Genomic DNA, 21328 nt, shown 5'->3' on the forward strand with positions numbered 1-21328 from the left:
AAAAACCGGTTGACTCAAATTTTTCAGGATCAGTTTCTGCGTTATGGTTTGTACGGGTAAATTGTCGGTGACAAAATCATCATTATTGAGAATCCCAAAATTTATGACAAGTTCAAAATCGGTTTTGAAATTATCAAGTCAAGTTGCCCTCGTCGAAGCTTCAAGCCTTCGAAGAATATTATACGCGATTTTCACCCAACCGGGATTCGAAAACGAAAAATGATGACGGTCAAATTACGAAACCTGTTGAATCTGTTAAAAATTCTGCGAACTTTTTGCTGGAAAATTGAAATTATGGTTTGAGCAATGTGTTTGATTCAGCCTTTTCCGGAGTCTTTTGATACCGATTCCGGACAGGTCGTGCAAGTTTCGTTGCCCATTTTTCGTTTTCGATCCGCAATCCGGGTAGCGGATGACGTGAGATACAAATGTGTGTGTAATTCTGATGGATTTTGATCGGAATTGGTACGTGAACTTACGAAACGGTATGCGACGCCATCTCGTGACCGGCAGCGTAAAGATTTTGTACCTGGCTATAATCTGTCCATTCGTGGGACACATAGAAAGTTGCCGCTATTGGGCAGCCGTTTGGATTTAGCCGATCATTTTCGAACAAATCGGTGTACAACTGTTTGTTTAGATCGTTTACTGCGTCGTCGAACGTTAAAATTACTAGCTGAGGAATCTCTTCAGGCAGCAAACCACCTACAGATATATTAATCCGTTTTATACAATTCATCGTCAGCTAAAGTGCCGCGATCGATTATCAAAATATGTCAGTTCTCTCTGTTCTCCGTATCCACTTTCAGATATTCAAAATGCGTTGGAAATTTCTGTTGTGATTCTGAAATTTTTCTTACGTCAACTGTGAATAATTGTGTGCTAGAAAGTTTCCTGGCAAATGTTGCAGAGAAGTTACAGGATCGAAAATTCAGAAATTTGACGATTTGAAAATGAAGCACGCTAGACGAAAATTTTTATGAAATTGAACAGATGATTTGAAAAAATATTCTGTCTAGTAATTCGTGAAAAAGACCTTTTTGAATTGTATGATTTACAGATTGAATTATAGTTTTTTTTCATACACACACGTCAATCGCACTCTGTTTTCAAATTCCAGCGAAAAATACAAATTTGTAAAAAATTTTCGAGCCGGTAACTCTCCTGATTCGATTTCAAGTTTGTGGTGATTTTGAGTAGTAATAATTTTGAAGCTGGTTGCGTCGCACGCTGTGTCTGCAAATATTATTTGTTCGTTTGTTCGTCGCGGGTGTAATTCTGATGAAACAATACTACCAACGGAATAAACTTACGATAATTATTGTACGGTGTAAATTCGTACGATGCATGAAGAATATCAGATTATTCGACGATAGAGAATGTCAAGAATTTTTTGACGTTCGTTCGATAAAAAGTATACCTAACACTTATTTCACCGTCCAAGCTTTGGGAATAGAAAATACGTAAAGCTTGAGGATGTGATCTTGCACAATTTTACTTTTATATACATATATATATATATATTTTTTTGCAGTTATTCACGAATTTAAAACAATAACAAAAAAAAAAATAATGTCGCAAATGTCGACCAAACATATCCGTGATGTTCATTTTAGTCAAAAATGATTTCAAATTGATTTCCTTCGACAGTGAAAAAAATTCCAACAGAATCATCTCAAATTTCTGTAAACTTTCATCTTTAACCAAAATTCACAACATTCGTACTGAACTCTCGACTGAAATCTGTTTACAGAAACGTTTAAGCCCGTTTAAATAAAAATTAACGATTTTTCGGGAAGATCTTTGAAACGAGACGAAATAATATTCGAAACGAAAGTTTTCACCGAGAGATTTCACCCTTCGTCGAATGATCTGTCATTCTCACGTGCATCGCCTTGGATGTAATTGCAAAAAAAAAAAAAAAAAAAAATTTACCAACAGGTTAAAAGACTCACCCGGAATGTCGGGGCCTCCGCAGTTGCAATCAGGAAGAAGACAGACGTCCTTCCTGCATTTGGCGGCAGGTTTGTCAACCTGAGGTGTTGGATAGACGGGTTCGGGTCTGGTCGGCAGGTTCTTGTATATGTCAACAAACTCTTGGGCCTTCGATACGAACTGCGTCGACGGTTTTAGCGTTGGCCGAGAACGACTTTGAGACGAAAAAAATCTTAGTTGCAAAATTAAAATCGATCTTACGATTATATAGTGAAGCGAAGTGTAATTTAAATCCCTGACGTTGTAATTTTGTGATTAACGAATCGCTGATACGCATCTGTTACACCGTTCAACAAAATTTTTTCGTCAGAGTATAAATGCATAGTGTAATTTAATTTCTTTCACCTCAAAAGTGAAGAGAAACTTTTTCAAGTTCAATGACTAGGAGAGCATTATTTTGAAGTTTAATAAATGATTCTATAGACCAAGACGAGCCTTTTCAACTATTCGACAGGTTCGTTTTAACCAATTTTCCAAAAGATCAGTTACCGTAGGTTGAAAGTTGAAACTAATTATTTTTTTCTATGTTTTACGATTATAGACTCAATTCATTTTCTTTGTAATCAGCATAATATCTACGTTCTGGTCAAAATAGCAAAGTTTGATAAAAATATATGTAGGTAACTTTTTTCCATTTTTCTCGGCGTCAAGATGAAGAAAACATAATTAGTAACTAGGGTACAAAACGAATAATATATATATATATATATATATATATTAGGGTGTTTCAGAAAAAAATAATTTTCGTACTTTTCACAACTTGTTAACCGATATTATATTTTTGTCCATTAAACGTGTCTGTCAGACGATCGAGATGAGATTGACGATTTGATTTCGTCGAGATCAATGTCCGGTCAATTTCGGATAGGCCGATAATCGAATACAAATTAGCTATAACTAGCCAAAATCCAAATGAATATGTATTATGCGTTGTCGAAATACTCACGGTGGTGCTGTTCCTCGGTTAACCTGCGATCGTGACCGGCTGAGAAATAAAAAAAAAGAACATCGTTAGCTGTAACTTAATATCGCTCGAAAAGTTATCCGGAAATACGAGTCTTGAGGGAATAGTCTTTATATTAGCATCATAAAGACCGTTTCCAATACCACGAAACTTTGATGAAACGATCATGCGAGTTTCCAAAAAAGACCTCAGGATTTCCTTGAAGGTATATAAAAAATATCAAAAACCGGCGATTAAGAATATACTTGAAAGAAAATCTCAGAATTTAAACAAAAACGTGTAATCAGATAATCCTCATGACTTGTGTTTTCTTTCTTTCTCTTCTTAACATGTTACTCGAACAAATCGCAATAAACTAAAGCTGATGTAATTTCCGATCTAATCGTCGAAAGTCGGAATTTTTTTAAATCGGATCTATTCATAACCCAATTTACCTCAAACACGTTCGATTTTTTCTCAAAACTGAATCATTATACTATTCAAAACTATTTCCGAATGTATTTAATTCCGGTAAATTTCCGGACGTAAAGAAATTCTTGAAGGATTAACTGGAAGCCCGAAAAACTACTTGGATCACAGAATTTGAGTAGCGTAATGGCGATTTTTGATGAAGTTCTCTGACGTTGCCAAGTGAATACTTTGTAAGACGTGTCGGTAAACGAAACCGAAATAAAAATTTCTAAAAAACGGTTTGCAATGATTGAAAATTGGTAAATTTATTACATACGTCGGCACCGTGACGGAAACTGGACGTTCGGTAGTTGGTATAGGCGTAGTGGTGGTGGTGAGAGTTGGCGTGTGAGTCTCAATAACGACATTCGGCGTCGTAATGATTCCGGCAGAGTGACTGATCACGTTATTCCTTGAAGAAAAAGATGAAAACAATCATATATACTCCAGTTTTCATCACCATTATTGTTATCACCACGCTTTCACATATACATAAGCCATCAGTTTATTATACTACATTTATACAATGAAGAAAATACACCTCGTGGATATAAATGATCAAACTGTTTATTCAAATTGGCTGACGTTTCGGTTGAAGAATACTTTTTTTTAATTTTTTTTTGAAAAAAAGATTTTGTTGCAGACACGTGCAATCGGTAAAGTAAGTTAAAATTATAAACATTGTGATTTTCTGTTGTTATATTTAATATTAGGTTCACCTTAAAACATAAAAAGTATGTACGCATTTTTTTCTAGGCTCCGATGAAGGTCCACCTTTGCTTTGACCGAACTTCAGCCAATTTGAGTAAATAGTTTGACCGTTTATACCCACGCAGTGTATTTTCTTCATTAATTCCACGGTCAAGAAAAATAACATATATTTATACACAAGTAAAAATTTCATTGTGAAATGTAATTATACGGTTTGACTCACCTGATGACTTGCTGTCCGTCGGAAATGCGGAACTTGTTTCTATTGAGATCGGCCTGAAATGCGAACGGAGGTTGCGTTAAATTCCACGCCAATTTACGGGTAATAGTTATTTCGTAATCGTTCGACGAAATGAGGTCGTCGCATTTCTGCATGATGCGGTCGAAATTAAATCACGCCTACTTTTCTTTCTCAAATCGTCCGGTCAACGTGACCACGATTAAAACCGAACTTCACTTGCCGGAAACATGAAAACTTTGAAATTCCCTTGTTCAAACTTCCTGCGCTTTCATGAACCGACTGTAATTGGCGACTGCATTTCTGACGTCACGCTTTCACGTGGCGCCATTTGTCAGACCGCCGGTTAGGGTTCACAGTGTCATTGATAATAAAAGTCTGTTCGGAATCCGACTTTAATCAACGATGACGATTAGAATTATGGAGGATTTTGTTTGATTACCTTCTTTACTCAGAGTACAATGAAAATTTGGCTAGGGATTTGAGAAAAATCTATTCTGCATTCCTGTCCCAAAGACAAGAACGAAACGATTTAAAAAAAAAGGCGGGAGAATGATTTAACGACCCCGTTTCCAATTTTATTAGTACGGGTGGCTGACCTGAGTATCGTAGATGTCGTAATCCTGGACCGTGACGTCCTGATTGACGCTGTACTTATCCGCGTCATTAACATCGACCTTCTTCGGCCGTTGAGTGTAGCTTTTAGGGCTAACCGACACTTCTGTCACTCTGATGTTCGGGGTTGGGGAAACAATGTGATCACTCTGATTGAGGGAGTATTGATTGTAGTCGACTGATGAAGAAAAGAAAAACAAGATATGAGAAAGTGGTAGACAAAATGTCCAAAATATTTCCTTAATGCAGATTTGATATTGCTGTTGATGATTAAAAATCGTGGAATTTAAATTGGAAACTGTTTCGGTGATTTGAAAAAATTATCAAATGTCACATGCAACTTTTGATACTTGGATGGTTTGTTAAAATAGATGGTTGAATTATAAAGAGGTTTTCTCATCAATGCGAAAAACTAACCTCGTTGAGTTTATGACTGAATTACAAGAGTAGTTTCTATTCGTAACAAGTATGCGACACCTGGGAAAGTTTACATGGAACTAATTGGACAGTGAAATTGCTGCAGCCAAGCAATTTTCAAGACTACTAGCTTCTGAAAGAATATTGTCCTGACATTGCAATGAACTTTGCAACGGTGATTGAAAAAGTTTATCCAGATATTTAGCCGAATAAAATCCAACCTAACCTAACCGTTTTTACATTTCTTGAGACTCACCATCATCTTTGTAAAGCGAAACATCGTCATCGTAAATTGGGTAGTAGTGATAGCTCTGATCTGGCTCATTGAAGTAGGGAGACTTTGAGATAATCGGTACTGGGGTCGTCAGAATTTTTTGTACGATCCTTGGTGGCTCGGTTTGAATGGGCCTGAGGATGAAAATCAAAATTTAGAACATTGGATAGAGAAAAAATTATTGAAAGGCTGAAATGTGACCTGAATAATTGCTTCAAGATCACTGCACAAAATTCAATTGCATATCCCAATCTGAAATTTTTATGAAATTTAAAATGTTTCTGCTTAAAAAAATGTTATGAACACATCATTGCATGCCTTGAAGATATATGTATCTTGGAAACGAAATAAAAAGTTATTTAACTCAGTCAAATTGGATTTAATTTTTGTCAATATTATTTTCAAACGAAAGCAATTTGAAACGTTTGTAACGGAATTATTGACTACCAAAGGGAGATCAACGATGATTTTGAATAAAATTCTAGGCTCTTCTTCAATGAAACAAAGAACAGCAGAGTGAATTCCTAACGATTGCATCGTCCGTTGTCTACTAAAATTTAACGCGCATGCGCTAACAAACCGAGAGCGGCTGTTTGTCAGGTCGAGTAACCGTCGTAAATTTGCACAACGGTTCGCTGCGATGTATGTAACCTCAAAAATTTTGGCAGTTGTGCTCCATTCGCAACTGTGCATAATTTTGAGGTTAGAGACAGTTGGTAGCCCTGTCAAACAATCGCTCTCGGATTGCAGCGCATGCGCATTAAATTTTAGCAGACGACGGACCATGCAGTCGTTTGGAATTCACTCCGTACATAATGTATTTGCATAATATGCATTTGCGTTAAAATTTATCCAGATTGCAGTTGTTTTTTTTTTTCTGACTACCTAACGTTTGCCATTCCAAAATGAACATACTCGATCGGTAATTTATTAATCTTCGGGAAACGGGAGAGTCACAAAGATGTAACTCAGACAATTTATAATACATGCCATGACGTGTTTATGTACATTTATATACTTCTACATCATCGTTATGTAAGGTATGTTATAACAAATGCAGAGACAAAAATTCGCGTATTATAAGCCTGCGGATCAAACGACTCGGATTCTCGATGTTGGGAAATATCTTTTTGCTGCTCACGTCATCGATACATAATACCTTTCGCAATTCGGAAACTCGAGACGCAAAACTGCGGCACCTTTTATCCTACAAATATACACATACACATACACATACAGGTATAAATATAAATATCCTGGAAAGCCGGATATAAACCATTAATATTTAGTATACATGGTCAGATACTTTTTACCAACCTGAAAAATGTTTCCGGTTGATTACGCGAGTCCAAAAGAATGTCCTTTTCCCTTTCCATGTTCTGAAAAAAGAGGCAAGAAATCACTTTCATTTTCAATTTCAGCAAACTTCTCATCGACTTGTCAATTTTTTAAGATAAGCATTACAGTTTTTCAAAATAACGGAGGGGAAAAAAAATTGATGATACGTATTAAACGTAATGTTTTCGTTCGATATAATAATTGACAGAAATCGCATGAATAAATTTGCGAATTCTTGTAGAACATGTGCGATCATCTTGCGCAAGATTTTAGCTAAACGCGCGCTTTCACCGCGCCTTTATAAAAGAGAGAGAGAAATAAAACGAATTCTTTCATGGTTGTAAACGTGTGTCATTTGATTATCGGCGATTCAACGTCAAGTGTACGAGTATTGTACATATGTGTGTGCAAACGAAATTAACCGCGTGTTGAGTATATCCGTGAACGTTTCTTACGCGCAGTAAAAGATGAGCGAAAGATGATAAAAAGCTATATTGACATTTCTTTCCAATCGTATATTGTTATAAAATTTGAGGGATTGACACTCTATGAACTCTTCGCCAATTTACTTTGAATTTCTGTTTGAATTTAAAATTTATTAGCCGCTTTATCTCTTGGATTACACGATCTTGCTACGCGTGAAACGCGGCTTAAGCTTTAACCTAGGAGTTTTTCCTTTTTGCTTGAATATTTTTCAACGTTTATTCAATCGTTTTCTTACTCGCCTGGAGAAATTATTCGCAATTCTGTCGACGCGTTATCGACAATAATATGTCAAAATAATTTATTTTACTTACCAACTATACTTTATCGAATATTTGTATCTAATTTTTGAAAACGTATGACAGAACACTGAAACCGGAAATGAATGATTGAAATGATTTGAAAGTTGAGAAGAATTAAAAAAAAAAAATTTGTGTCTTCCTATTGTTGTGTTATCTTGAATATTTTCACCGTTTTTTGGAAATACTGCAAATCATTATTTTCTTGTTAAAATTTGTCGAATTTGAAAAATAACACGATGTCAACATACGTGAACTGGCATTTTTTTTTTTTTTTTTTATGTACCTACCGTTCCATTTTTATTTCAGCGAAAATGGTTGTAAAATCAGTGTTTGGTTTTTTTTCCTTTTGAACACTTTTGGAATTGTTTACAAATCAGTTTGAGAGTAGAAAAAAGTCTACCGAATTTTTATAAAATTCTAGACGTTGGAAATATTCGTGATTTTAGTTGGAATGATTTATACAATAAGTTTATGAGAAGGACATTCGAATCTGCATATAAATTGCGAACATTCAAGTCTGTTACGATTTACCGAAGAGGCACAAAAACTGATCGGCGAAGTGACAGAATATCCGCACAGTAGAAGTAGAAAGTTAATTTTGTTCCTCGAGAATTGATGATTATTGTTTATATGATGAAAAAAGTCATATTTCATGCAATGCAAAACGAATAAGTATTATATAATCTGAATTACTCTCCGAAATGTTCCTAAACAATCTGCATTATATTCAAATCACAAGTACTATTAGTTTGATTGACTCGAAATTTCACGTCCATATTCATAATCCTAACATTGCACATCAATTGACTGAAAATTTCTTGAAATATGATATTAATTTGTAGAGTAAAAAGTAATGATACATTAAAAGTGTTGGGAAATTTTTTTGCGTAAAAACCAAACCACGTTTTCAACCCACAATCTTAAATTGTCATGCTAAAAAAAAAAAAAAAAAAAAAAAACACACACACACGCTAATTTACATCGATCTGAACAGAGATTTGAATTCGCCTGTTAAAAATATAAATTTATTAACATTCCGGCAAAATTACAGGTAAAAAATAAAATTAAACTTGATGTCTGTCTGTATTAAACTCCCAGAGGAATAATTTCACCCAATGTTGACAATTATTTTGGGCTTTCAGGTGGGTTGAAATTTTTTGATAACCTCAAAAAATGTACTTTTTTTTACCGTGAATGAATGATCGAAATGGACCGTGAGTAAGAATTGCCAGTGAAATCACGCGCTAAGTATCCTGCGCACATCATATTTACACTGAGCGATAATTGCGCGTATAATATTGAGTACATAATAACGGATACGCGCGTAGGTTTGTGTGCATTGAAAAAAACAGAGAAAGGTGACAGCCACGTGGTGAACAATACACTGGTTACAAGTTATCGATATTTGTACATACACAGTATACACGTGCGTATAATACGACATACGTAGAATTATACTAGACGGGTGCAGCGTTTGAAAAGAAAAGAAAGTCTTTCGTAACTGATCGAGACGTGGGTAAAGTTACGGACCTATAAATTAAGGATGTATCGGGTGTACAGTCCGGTTGAAAAAAATTTAACAACGAAAGAATCAAGGATTAAATATTCAACTTGTAGTGCAGCTGATGCTAATCGAGTCAAATTTGTTCGAGCAAGGGGAGATCCAAAAAAAAAAAAAAAAAAAATGGATTTGTATCGAAAGAGTTCAGGTATCAACAATTCTTTGGACACGATTCACTGTTCTGCTTTTTTTTTGTAATCAAACGTATCCGTGTACCCAAATTCGATAGATGGCGGCCAATTTTGTGTGTGATTGAATTGTCTGTTATGCCTATAAATCCGAGGACTTGATTTTTTATTAACATTTACGAGTGACCGAAAAAAATATGTTTTGTAAAATGAACACACATTAATTGTAAGAAGTTTATGCTTTGTTTTAAAATATGTACATGAGTTATTAAAAATCCATTTGAGGTGATTCTCGTTCGTTCAAATTGCGAAACTACTTCATGCACACGAGTCTAGCAGGAAAAATAAAAAAATTAATAAGTAAATAAAAAAAAAGAAGTTACTCGACAATCGCGTGACCGGTCTGAGAATTATCGATCACGCTGAATTATTTTCGTCGAAATTAAAGATCTTCAATATTTTTTCCGACAAAACTCATGATAACTTGTACTTGTAGTTTCCCAATTTTTCCGATTCGACACTTTTTGTCCCGAACTGTACGCCTGACGCATCCTTAAGAGACCTAGTCTGGCACCGATTAGCGCTCATAATTTTCTTCGTAGATTTCCATATGCGCAAACGCACGTACCGACTGACCGAGAAAAGAAAAACGACAGCGAGTGCAGCAAACTGGGTGGCAACGTGGTTTAAATAGTGATTCGAAGAGCCTCTGGAACCACGTGTTATATTATTACGTGCGTGTCCTACAGGCCATTGGAACTCTCACTCATACGTGAGACACACACTCTCCATTTCATTTTCATTTTTATTTTTCTCTTTTTATCGCATGCTGAATACGCGCTGAAGCTTTGCGTTGACCTTGTAAGGAATGCCGAACCACTTCATCGACAGCTTTTACTGTCCGTAATGACCAGAGCTTCGATTTAGAGCCTAGTTCTGAAGTGAACCACCATTTCGAGTGCGAGACAAGTATTTTTTGAAACATTCGATTTGTTGAAAATGAGGATAAATAACCGCGAGAAGAAGAAAAAGAAGGTTGGGAAAGATTCCATAAGCCTGCTAATTTGGGCATCGAAACATTTTATCATGGGTCTCCAATTTGAATTGGAATAGAAAATGATTTCGGATCCTAGCGAGAATGATAGAATATTCAGAAATACCGTCTCCAAGCTTGAAGTAAATTGGTTGAACCATTATTCAGGTATCGTGGACATGGGAAAAGATGTTACCGAGTGAAATCGTTGACGTTATTGCCAATAACAGTGCGTCCTGTGAATCAATTTTAATTAAGGATACTTGAACGAAGCTCGATTTACATAGATTTGAATAAAATAAACTCCAATCGAATCAAATAAGTGGATACGAAGCATAAATTCCCAAATTTCACCCAATTGAAGAAGCAAAAAGTTCTGTTTCTCGTTCGACACGATGAATGCAGTCTAGCAAAAATCAAATGGCAAAATTTTCTAAGGATCAATTAAGATCTCACAGATGTCACAAATAAAGAACGAGGCATGAGAATTGAAAAGTTTCCGGCGTCGCTATAATGGAATCTTCTGAAACTGTTTAAACAAACGAAATACCAACTATAACCGTGTATGAAATTGGCGAATCATAGCAATTAAATACTCTGCAACGATTGAAAATATAACAGAAAAGCAAATCGCAAGGAAATTTTCGAACAACTGGTAAATTTTTGTTGATATACCTATATAGATAAAGTCGTTGATTTTCGAATCAGGCGTTTGATCTTTCACTGAAATCGATCAACGGCAACGTTCGTCGAAACGAGATTTACGATTCTCCGGCCGGTTGGAACAAGGTTGGAGAAATGCAAATGGAAAAAATAAAAACAATCGAGTTTCGTGAACGATCGTAAAAAGAATTTCTTGCGCAAACAGACCACGGAGTGCGCAGATTAGAAATCACTAGTTTTCGACCATCCATCGATTCTCTTCTGGCAAAGCAGCCAGACGCGACTTGAATTTACCTCGATAAGAAGTTACTAGTTTTAAAAACGCATTGTAGAATACATTAGATATATTTACAAACGCAAAAAAACATTCACTATTCTTGACAATGATGCGGATGGTAAAAAACAAAAGATTATGAGGCACATTTCGGCGCGTAATTCGCTAATCAACTTTCGAAGATCGCTGGCATTGATTGAGAGGTTTAGATGGTCAAGGTTGAACCAAAACGTTTAAAACGTTAAAATTTGGCAGGTCAGCGGTATAAGGCTGTCTAAAGGATCATCAATTTTCAACTGAAGTATTATAACTAATCCATGATTCGATTGAAGATGATATCTGAAAATTTTGCGCTGTCAAAACGAACTAAAGCAGTCCAAATGGTGAGAGAAAAGACGATCAAAACGATTGTTAATGGTGCCTGGTGACCGATCTGAGGAATTGAGAACCAGTAAATAATATGACTCAGTTGAAACCAGAGTCAATGACTTTCGGCAGTCACTCAATCTAATTGTAAGAGAAAAATAAAAGGCAGAGAACAACGAAAGCTTCGTTTCTGGAACGCAACCAAGAGTCGTCAATATGTCAGATGCATTACTTGTGGTCACTGTGCCATTCGTAGCCAATTTTGAAAGATTCTCTGTCCGTTAACGTGACCTGCTGTGCTTTTAATTACTCAATCCATTGGCGAAATCCCGCGTTTAGCAAGTTGTCAGACAGATGTATCGATTGCTTGTTTCAAAATCACTGTTTTCGTAGATCAAAGGAACTTTGGATACCATTTGTGACCAAAACCTTTGATAAAACGTGCTGAATATGTCGACAACCAATACTAACCATAAGGTGCTCAGTATCGGTACATTACCCCCCTATGACAAAGCGAATCATTAGGTACTGCAAATAATCGCGAAGAGTCCTTAACAGTTCTTTTCAAGGCAAATACGCGAAGCACTCATCATTGAGTTCCTGAAAGGGTGAGAGTTAAGGAGAATGGGTTCCGCAGTGCGAGTCAAAAGTTAAGAAATTGGAAATGAAATACGTCGGAATTTGATCATGAACACCAAAGTTTGATCGTCGATACGATTACCAAACCTTGTCTCAAACTGTTGACACTTGACGTCTTGCAACTTGTGCCATTCGAATTTGGTCGGATACATTCTTACATCATACGAGCATGGATGTTGTTGATTCGTGTTCACTGTCATCGGCTCCCTCTTTCCCTTACTTTTGATCAAGACCGTGGGTCCCATTCGTCCTGACAACGAACTTTACTCACAGAAATGACGTTCCTTCGGAGTCCATCTCTGTCCCGTTGCACTTGACCGATGGTCGAGGGTTGACCTCTGTAAACTCTCTGCTGTCTGTCGCTCTCGACTTCGGATGCCGGCTCGTATTCCTCTTCGCTGTAGGTTGGCTGAGGCTGCGGCTTCTGGCGAAGCTGCCTCTCGGTAACCGGTGGCGATACCGAAGACGTCTTTGACGTGGCCACCTGCTGCCTTTGAGTCGGTCGTGAGTGGCGTTGATGCGGCACAGATTCGACCTTCGAAGCCCTGAGGATCAGACGAATGTCCTGTCAACGTGAATTTACCGTCCAGCCTCGCCACACTCGGACGATCGGTTCCATTTACAAGAAACATACCCGAGATGCGATCCACCGATTTTATTCAATCTGCGATATGTTATAGTGCAGCAAAAGACATTACGCGAGTATTTTTTTGACGTGCCAATTCGGCCGTTTTGGAGGTCGAAATCACTCCTGAATTTCACCCTCAAGAATCGATTTTTTGGGAATACCTAGTCGGTCACTTAGAACTTTTTTACAAAACCCATTAAACGTTATTCACTGTAGATGGACTGTAATATCCTCAGGGATTGCATCCCTTATTTTTTTAAGCAAGCTTTGGACATCGTTTTTGCCCTTCAAACGGTTGAATTGGTACATCGATAGAAAATATATGTCTCGTGTACTTTGATGTCCCATAATATATCACGAGTTAATGAAAATCTGTGAAGTGCGTCACGAGTGCTTTTCTTATTGGAAGACCCGCAAGTAAGAAAGAACACAAACGTTTATGGAACTTTCATTTTGACAGGATAAAAAAGGGCGAACCTCCATTAAACAGACTCTGCTTGTGGACTCTTTTATAGTTTTACTCACCTCACCAGCTGAGGCTCTTCTTCAATCCTCTCTACGTCTTTCACGGCAGCGTCTCTCTCTCCGTCTTGCGAAACGCAGCCAACATTCCTGGGCCAGTCACAGGTTTGCAGTTCGTTGCTGAAACAATGACAATATTGCGATTTGAGGCACATCACGATTTTTTGAAACTGGGGATAATCGTTTGATGAAACGATGATCGTTGTAAAGAAACGCGTTGTGAAGCTCACTATTTTGATCGTCGAACCACAAAGCGACGTTTCTGCGTTTTGAAAATGAGAAACGCAATAATGTAATATTCGACTTCTGGCAGAGCATTAAATATCGTTTGAAAAACTTGGAAACCGACCGTCTTGAAATATCCGAAAGATTTTCTCATGTGTTGAAAGTTGAACCGAAACTCTTTGGACTTCTAGCCGTGCTGACTTCCAAATTGTTCATTGTATCGTAATAAATTGTCGATACCTTCTACAGGGAAATCAGTTCTCTGTAAAATTTGTCGATTTGAGGTATTTTTGGCATATGTTGAACACTTCGGAACGGATTGCGAATTGTTCGTGAAAAACAAATTATGTTTACAGCGTTTATTTGCCACACAAGAATTACAGTTATCTGAGTTGAAGTGAAAATAAGCCGATCGCACATTGCTGAATTGTTTTACAAATCAACATACGAATCGTCAATTCTGGATTTTATGCCGAAGCTTTCATGTTAGATTCTTGAATTTTGACCAGATTGAATTCATGATCGATGACCTCGACATTCTTCAGACATCGAATGACTTAAAAATTAGGAAACAACCTTGAGTTTTTTCTCGCACACGTCGGATACGTTATTTGAAATTTGCAGAGGTCGAAGCTCAGTTCCCAAATAATGACTTCAAAAATCTGTGGATATCAATGTAAGACGAAATTGATTGAACTTTTATCTGCTAACTAATCAGTTTTCTCCCTCAATTTCACTCAATTAATAAAATGTTCAATTTTGTGTACAAACATGCGCTTTCAAAACTTCCTGATCAAGGATTAAATTCGTACTTTCAGGTCTGATAGGTGTCAAATAATATATTCCCAGAAGAAAAATTCAACTTCTTACTTGACTATAAAAAATTCGGAACCACAAATTGTTGCATCGTCTGGTAAATATGCATATTTACGACACATATTGAAGACGTTAAACGTTTTTAAGTTGATGACGAAAGACGATTCCCATGTTATCGTTGCATAATACATGACAGTGGCGTATTAACTGATGTAGAAAATGGATCACATTTTTCGAATAACACCAAATTCGAAATGTTGCTCACGTTTATTTTACCATCTGTGTACTAAATACGATAACAACGTGCGTCTACATACGCAACACGAAATATGCGTTTACATATGTTAGCACAATTCATTGAGGATCGTGCTATTCACATTAGTGCCTTCGGGATGATAACCACGTCTTTAATTGCTGGGCTTACCGCATCTGAATGGTCAATTTTCACCGTCCTCGACTATCGGGAGACGGAATATTTCAGGTTATTATACCTTGCAAAGATTATTCGATACTGTTAAACTTTTTTCGATATTAAAGAAGAAGAATTATTGTCAACTCTAATGCAGTTGTGAAAACCTTTTGTCATGGTTTGAGTCAACGAATTCTAGCGCAGGATTGGGGATTTTTTACTCCAATTTGAGAAAGACACAACTCGTTGAAATTCGAAAATAATTCTAAAAATATATCAAACGATATTCGGGTGATTTTTGCGTAAAAAAAAAAAATGTACTCTAGATTTTTCGGGTTATTGATGTCGAATTTTGCTCGCGAATTTTTAGTGTAATAAGCTTCTATGACGGTGGCAAAATTGTTTAAGCAGGTTAAGGATCAGATCCATTAAAAATTAAACATTTTGTCCGGTAGAATTATTAAAAATTTTCAATATTGCAAATATTTTAATAGACTATGAAAATTCTGTTTAAAATATTTGGCCAGAAGTCTGCGGAAACTGTAAAAACAAAAACTAGAATGAAATTCTTTGTTGCACGACGATGACTCGAACGTTGTTCTGAAAATTGTTTTAAAACAGTTGCACTTGAATTTCGACAGCTTCTTCTCAAATTTGAGGACAAAATCATTGATGTGAGCTTTCGACAGAGGATCGGCTACGCAACTTCGTCGAAGTTGTTAATGATTTTTATCGTCTCCAAGCGGACATCGAATAATCTCGGACGAGATTTTCACGGTACTTAAAATGACGGGGATCATCGTAACTTCTGAATACAGTTAATTATTCGGAGATTTAACTTCCTGTTAACAAATCATGTCCCTGACTCGACTCGAGGCGTGCGTATATATTTCACATTAGATGTATCCTTCAGCGATGCTGCAGGTGAGAGCACGGACCGATGACCGTGATGATGCGGCATCATCGAAGGTGGCGAAAGATCCGTGGAAATGGCGGATATGGGTCGAGGCCTGATCGAGTCTGCGAAGTGTAAGCGCTTTATCAGCATCGCACAGTTCAGATCTTGCCAAAGCGCAATAAATGCGCGAAACAAACGGCGGAAGCTTCAGGCCCTCGAAACAAAGGAGATTATCATCGCGTTGCGAAAAGAAAATAGAATCAACAAACAAGCCGGGGAAATATTCTATCGGATCCCTTGTAATTCGAACAATTACACATTCCGCAGGCCAAGCTTAGAGATACTGATAACACTCGAGTAAAGGGGAGACAAAAACAAAATTACTTGGGATCAAACTTTCTCAATCTTGATTCAAGTTTTACAAGGTCGATTATTTCCGGTGTCTTTGGAGACCCTGACCAGTGTTTGGACAAAGGTTTCGCGACTTTCAGAGGTCAGATTTCGGGTCAGTAGACTTTTCTCTCACAATTCGTCATCGTCATTGTGTATTAGAAAGGTCATGTTTTTTATTACAATAATTTGAAGAAGAATATCCCCTTAGGTTACGGGATTCTTTGTGATACAATGAAACGATGTTTTTTTTTTTTTTCTACTTGCCTCGAGAAATCAAACAATCATGCGTTTCACTTCGGAAGATATTTGTCATCATTTTCATCACACGGCAATATTGATGAATGATGACACTTGCTTCCGATTTCGAACAGTTCGTTATAAGACGTGCAAAAATTTTTTTTTATCAATTTGAAAGATAATTAATGACGTACGCGAATGACTCGATAAGAAGATGGAATTGCGTTTCGAAGTGTAAATCCCATTTTATAAATTATCGGAGCACCGTTTTACGGCGTTGAAAAAAAAAAAAATTTAATCAAATCTTACAAAGTGTGCAGTGAAATTTAACGTCCAAGATTTTAGAACGGTTAAACGTGATTCGAAAATCGCGTCAAACCCGCGCTGTAAAAATTCTAGAAGTGTATATTTCTTCTTTTTCGATGTTGGAAAAATTATACTATCGTTGATGGTCGATAGAATTTAGTTGTAAAAATGTTTATACGCGCATATATATTCCATCAGTGCGGTGCTAATAATTGGAAACTCCGTCTCGCGAAGCTCGTGCGGTTTCACGGACGCCGAGATATTTGGGAATCCTTAACCGACTATTCATTCCCATTATTCTCATTGTATAACCGCATCGCTAAACGTTGGATTGCCCACCGGAATCCGGTGTCAACTGATCGTCGTCGATGCCGTAGAACCGAACCTTGGAATTATCATTCATTTATGCGTCGCGTAACCGCTTACAACAGCCTCAATTCACAGGCGCAGGCTCTTTTCAAGAAAGAAGAAAGATTGAAACTTATTGAAACAGATTCGTTTTTATTTCCGTTAGTCCGAACCAGTCGTTTTTTGTTTTAAATTGGATTGGGATTGGAAATTTCGTCTACTTCCTTTTTTTTTCGTTTACGCATTTCAGCGCAATTTCATTTCCATCCAATTAGTTGTACAAATTTTGTTTGTATTATTTCGATTCATTTTTATTTCCGTTAGTCTAAACCAAGCGTTTTATTGTTTTAAATTGGAGTATGATTGGAAATTTCGTCTACTTCCTTTTTCTTTCATTTACGCATTTCAGCGCAATTTCATTTCCATCCGATTAGTTGCACAAATTTTGTTTCTATTTATTTTTGCTCGACGATTCTCTTTTACAAATTAAATAAAATTCAAACAGTAATCAAAAAGCAGAGAAGGAAATCAAATTCGTACAAATGTCTATGAAAAAAGTGGAATGATTGATTAAAATTGTTATTACATCAAATTTCGCTCAATAACACAGAAAAATATCGCTAAAAAATATTCAACAGGCTTGCAATGTATGGAATTATTTTAATGCGAAGGACAATTTTTTTATTAGTTCAAACAAGTTATATTTTATCGACCGAATACGATAAAATAAATGAAACGAAGAGTATCAGAAACTGACGAAAGAAAAGAATTATTATATAGCAAATATATTACGGTTAACTATGAAAATGATTTGTAGAGTAATATCGTTCGAAAAAATTTGAGAAAAAAATATCGACCGTGAAAAACTTACACATTTTGATTATCCATTCGACCGATTTTTCGAATTCCAAGAATTGAAATTGTTAGTCGGCGAATTCTGCCGCAGCAGATTTCTGGGCACAAAAGAGAAGCAAATGCAAATCCGCAATTTATTCGAATATCTTTGTCACAAACGATTTTCAATTTTGTTTTTTCAACAAAATGGCGGTCGTTCGAGGTTTAAATTCGACTTTCCTTCTGAATTTAGAACGTTATTTTGTTCAACCGTTTGTTCACTCGTCAGACTTTCGTTCTTACTTCTAATTTTATTTAAAATAAATTTTTCAACCGATAAATAAGTACGTATGTCTCTAGGATAGTTTCATATGTTATCGAAAAAAAATATATTAGGTCGGCTCCTATTAACGTAAAGTGGTAAACTTAAGAAAAGCAAAAAATATTACGATTCCACTGTAACGGACATGCGTCCAAAATTTTATATAGGTTTAAAAAAATTCTGAAAAATATCAGACATATTAGTTGAACGATACAGAATCGAAATACGTTGAAAAAAGAAATTTTTCACCACTAGATTTGATTTAGCTCTGAAAGGGTTAAAACAGGAAGTCAATTCGCAAGATAATAAAGTCAGTATAACGCGTGCCTATGCATCTTCAATTCGGCACACGTTGAAGCTGTTTATGCCTGCTCAAAAAAGATTCTGCGTGTTAACGCATATATATGTATATATATACACACACACACACACACACATATATAGGTACCCATTCTCCCCAATCGTCACAAAAATCCGTTAACTCACGATGACGCAACTGCAACGATTGGCTCATTCTCATATAAAATTATTCACCGACTGAAGAGGAATTTAGGAACGAGACAAGAAAAAAAAACTGCGCATTTATACATATTGTAGTCCGTGCAATTTGTTTAATTAATTGATTTATCCGAAGGTGCAGAATATGAATTCGGCGAATCACTCTCGGATGTAATAAATTGAAATGCCTGTGTTTCCATTTGCACAAATCATGTTTTTTTCAGAGACCTTGGTTCACAAGATTCTCTTTCACTGTTTCGCGTTTAATATTATAAAATCACCGTAACTGACGAGAAATTTATGCGTGTGTTATTCAATTCGACACGTGTAAAAAGAGAACGGTAAAAAAAAAAGATGCAAAACCAAAAATGGAACAAAGGGAATTTGATTTTAAAAGCATTGTAAAAGTTCAAAAGACGAACGTTAGAACGGAAATTGAATTTGATAGCGGCCATGAGTGTTTCCGATGAGTAACCAAAAATTCCAAAGTTCAACGAAACTTCACCGAAAGTGAAAGATGAATTTTTTCCGCTGAAATAAGACAGTGCCATTCCCGACAAGTTACGCCATTTATATACAAGTTTCTTTTTATTAATACCGAGGCGCGAAGTTACGCAAAATGCAAAACTGGTAACGGTTAGTTTTTTCACTTTGGATGACTTCCCCGACGTAATTTTATCCACAGTATAATTCATCAGTCCTTTTTTCCCTTCTCTGTGTTCTGTGTTTCTTTTTTTTTTATATTCAATGTACATAGGACATTCCGTGCAAAAATAAGAAAGATGAGTTTTTTTTTCATATTTGACATACGCTATCCTAACAGATTAAAAGTAATATATCTAACAAACGAAACACCAAGTCGTTAATAAAAACTCGCGTCAGAGGTCACGCCTGTGTAAATTTCAAAAACATACTTCGAGTTGACCAACCTTACGAATCCAAGCTGTATACAATTGCATAAAACAATTTCCACTAATCTCTATACTAACTGGATGGCTGACTGGCGTCCTCGGCCTGAATCGATTATAAGCAAACGAAATCGAAACCAGCGCTTGTATAGCTCAACCCTTTCAGTCACAGTGAAACGCTCAACGTCCCACCCAAAAAATTGCCATCTCCTTATCCTTATCAGAGTTTATTTACAACTCCAATAAAGAATTTTTTACTTCGTATGATCCCAAAAAAAACCCTCGAGTAACAGGTTTCGGCCGGAATCATCGAATTTTCATAGTTTTATCGATTTTACATCCGCCATATTGGATCCACCATCTTGGATCCGCCATCTTGGATTTAGAAATTACCGAATTGTGACTTCAGATTCGTGATCAGCGACCCGAAGAATCCCCGAGTGAAAAAATTCAGAGCCAAATATCGAGTTGAAAAATATGTGACTTGTGGGGTTTTGTTGTTTTTGGAAGAGAGTAGAGAATATATATTTGTCGGTGCATTTCTTCAAGCAAGTACATACATCGTAATTTTGCTCACGAGGCACATGCGTTTGAACTTTCCCACGCTTTACCACGTGACTAAATCTGTTTCTCTGTCACCCACCACGTGATCCGTTAGTTTAACTTCAGGCACGAAGTAGTAGGAAGGAGACAACACTCGGCGATAAAACTTATCCCCAGTTTTGAGGTAACGGAAGAGGAATTGTCTAAATGCGATTTGAGCGCCTCCTACGGAAGAAAGTGAAATTTTCGCTATAAAATGTAAAAAAAAGGACGGTAATCGTAACCTATAAGCCTCCGTTTTATAAACATACTCCGTAAATTTGTAAAATACGCATCTGAAGTGACTGAAAAACAGTAAAAACCGAGTGATTGCTTTTCTAATCTCAACCGACATTAAATCCGAGGAAAAGGTTTGCAAACGGCCAATCGTAAGATCATATGGGGAGGGGGGTGAGTGCGCTATACGGGCTTACACCGCAAGAGGCGCTTAAATCGCACCTTGACAATTCTTCTTACGTTGCCCCAAAAACTGGGCCAGCTTTTGAGCCAAGTGCTGCTCGAGTGTTGTCTCCTTCCTACTAATCCGTGACTATTGAAGCGTGTTGGTCTCGGTATTTGGGACTTTTAAACGGCATAAGTTATCATATGGTGGAAGCAAAGGAGTCAGGCCATCCGGTTAGCGTTTAGATAAGTAACAAAAACAATTCCGTGACAAAGTCTACCGCGAATTGACCTCACCATTGAGCTTCTATTTTCCATCCATATTTTTTTTTCCCCAAGCCACCAGAGTTTTTAATATCAATGTGTTTGGTCAATTAAACTTGATTGATGAACTGGAGTTGGTTACAAACCCGTTGGAACTTTCAATACTTTGTTCCAAAATTGTCTTGAAATTGATTTCATGCCGGAGTCATTTTTACTTCCGTTTCGTTTTTAGCATGTTCGAAATTTCAGATGTTGTTTGAAATGTTTGGTCGATAATTTGAAAAT

General features: G+C 36.6%; 1 protein-coding gene across 2 annotated transcripts in view; it reads right to left on the bottom strand.

The window, feature by feature from the left end:
- The window catches only part of LOC107223379, a 58548-nt gene that overhangs the window by 12922 nt on the left and 24298 nt on the right, over positions 1-21328 (bottom strand). Inside the window, exons 3-12 of one of the 2 annotated variants that reach the window (XM_015663042.2) lie at positions 13605-13721; positions 12723-12996; positions 6982-7043; positions 5647-5798; positions 4958-5151; positions 4344-4396; positions 3687-3821; positions 2942-2980; positions 1956-2149; positions 480-705 (exon numbers count right to left, since the gene is read on the bottom strand). In XM_015663042.2, coding sequence (XP_015518528.1) covers positions 480-705; positions 1956-2149; positions 2942-2980; positions 3687-3821; positions 4344-4396; positions 4958-5151; positions 5647-5798; positions 6982-7043; positions 12723-12996; positions 13605-13721 — 1446 coding nt within the window. The remainder of the gene's footprint in view (positions 1-479; positions 706-1955; positions 2150-2941; positions 2981-3686; positions 3822-4343; positions 4397-4957; positions 5152-5646; positions 5799-6981; positions 7044-12722; positions 12997-13604; positions 13722-21328) is intronic. The other variant, XM_015663041.2, reaches the window with a different exon arrangement.

This window comes from Neodiprion lecontei, chromosome 5 (genome assembly GCF_021901455.1).
Source record: "Neodiprion lecontei isolate iyNeoLeco1 chromosome 5, iyNeoLeco1.1, whole genome shotgun sequence".
NCBI lineage: Eukaryota > Metazoa > Arthropoda > Insecta > Hymenoptera > Diprionidae > Neodiprion > Neodiprion lecontei.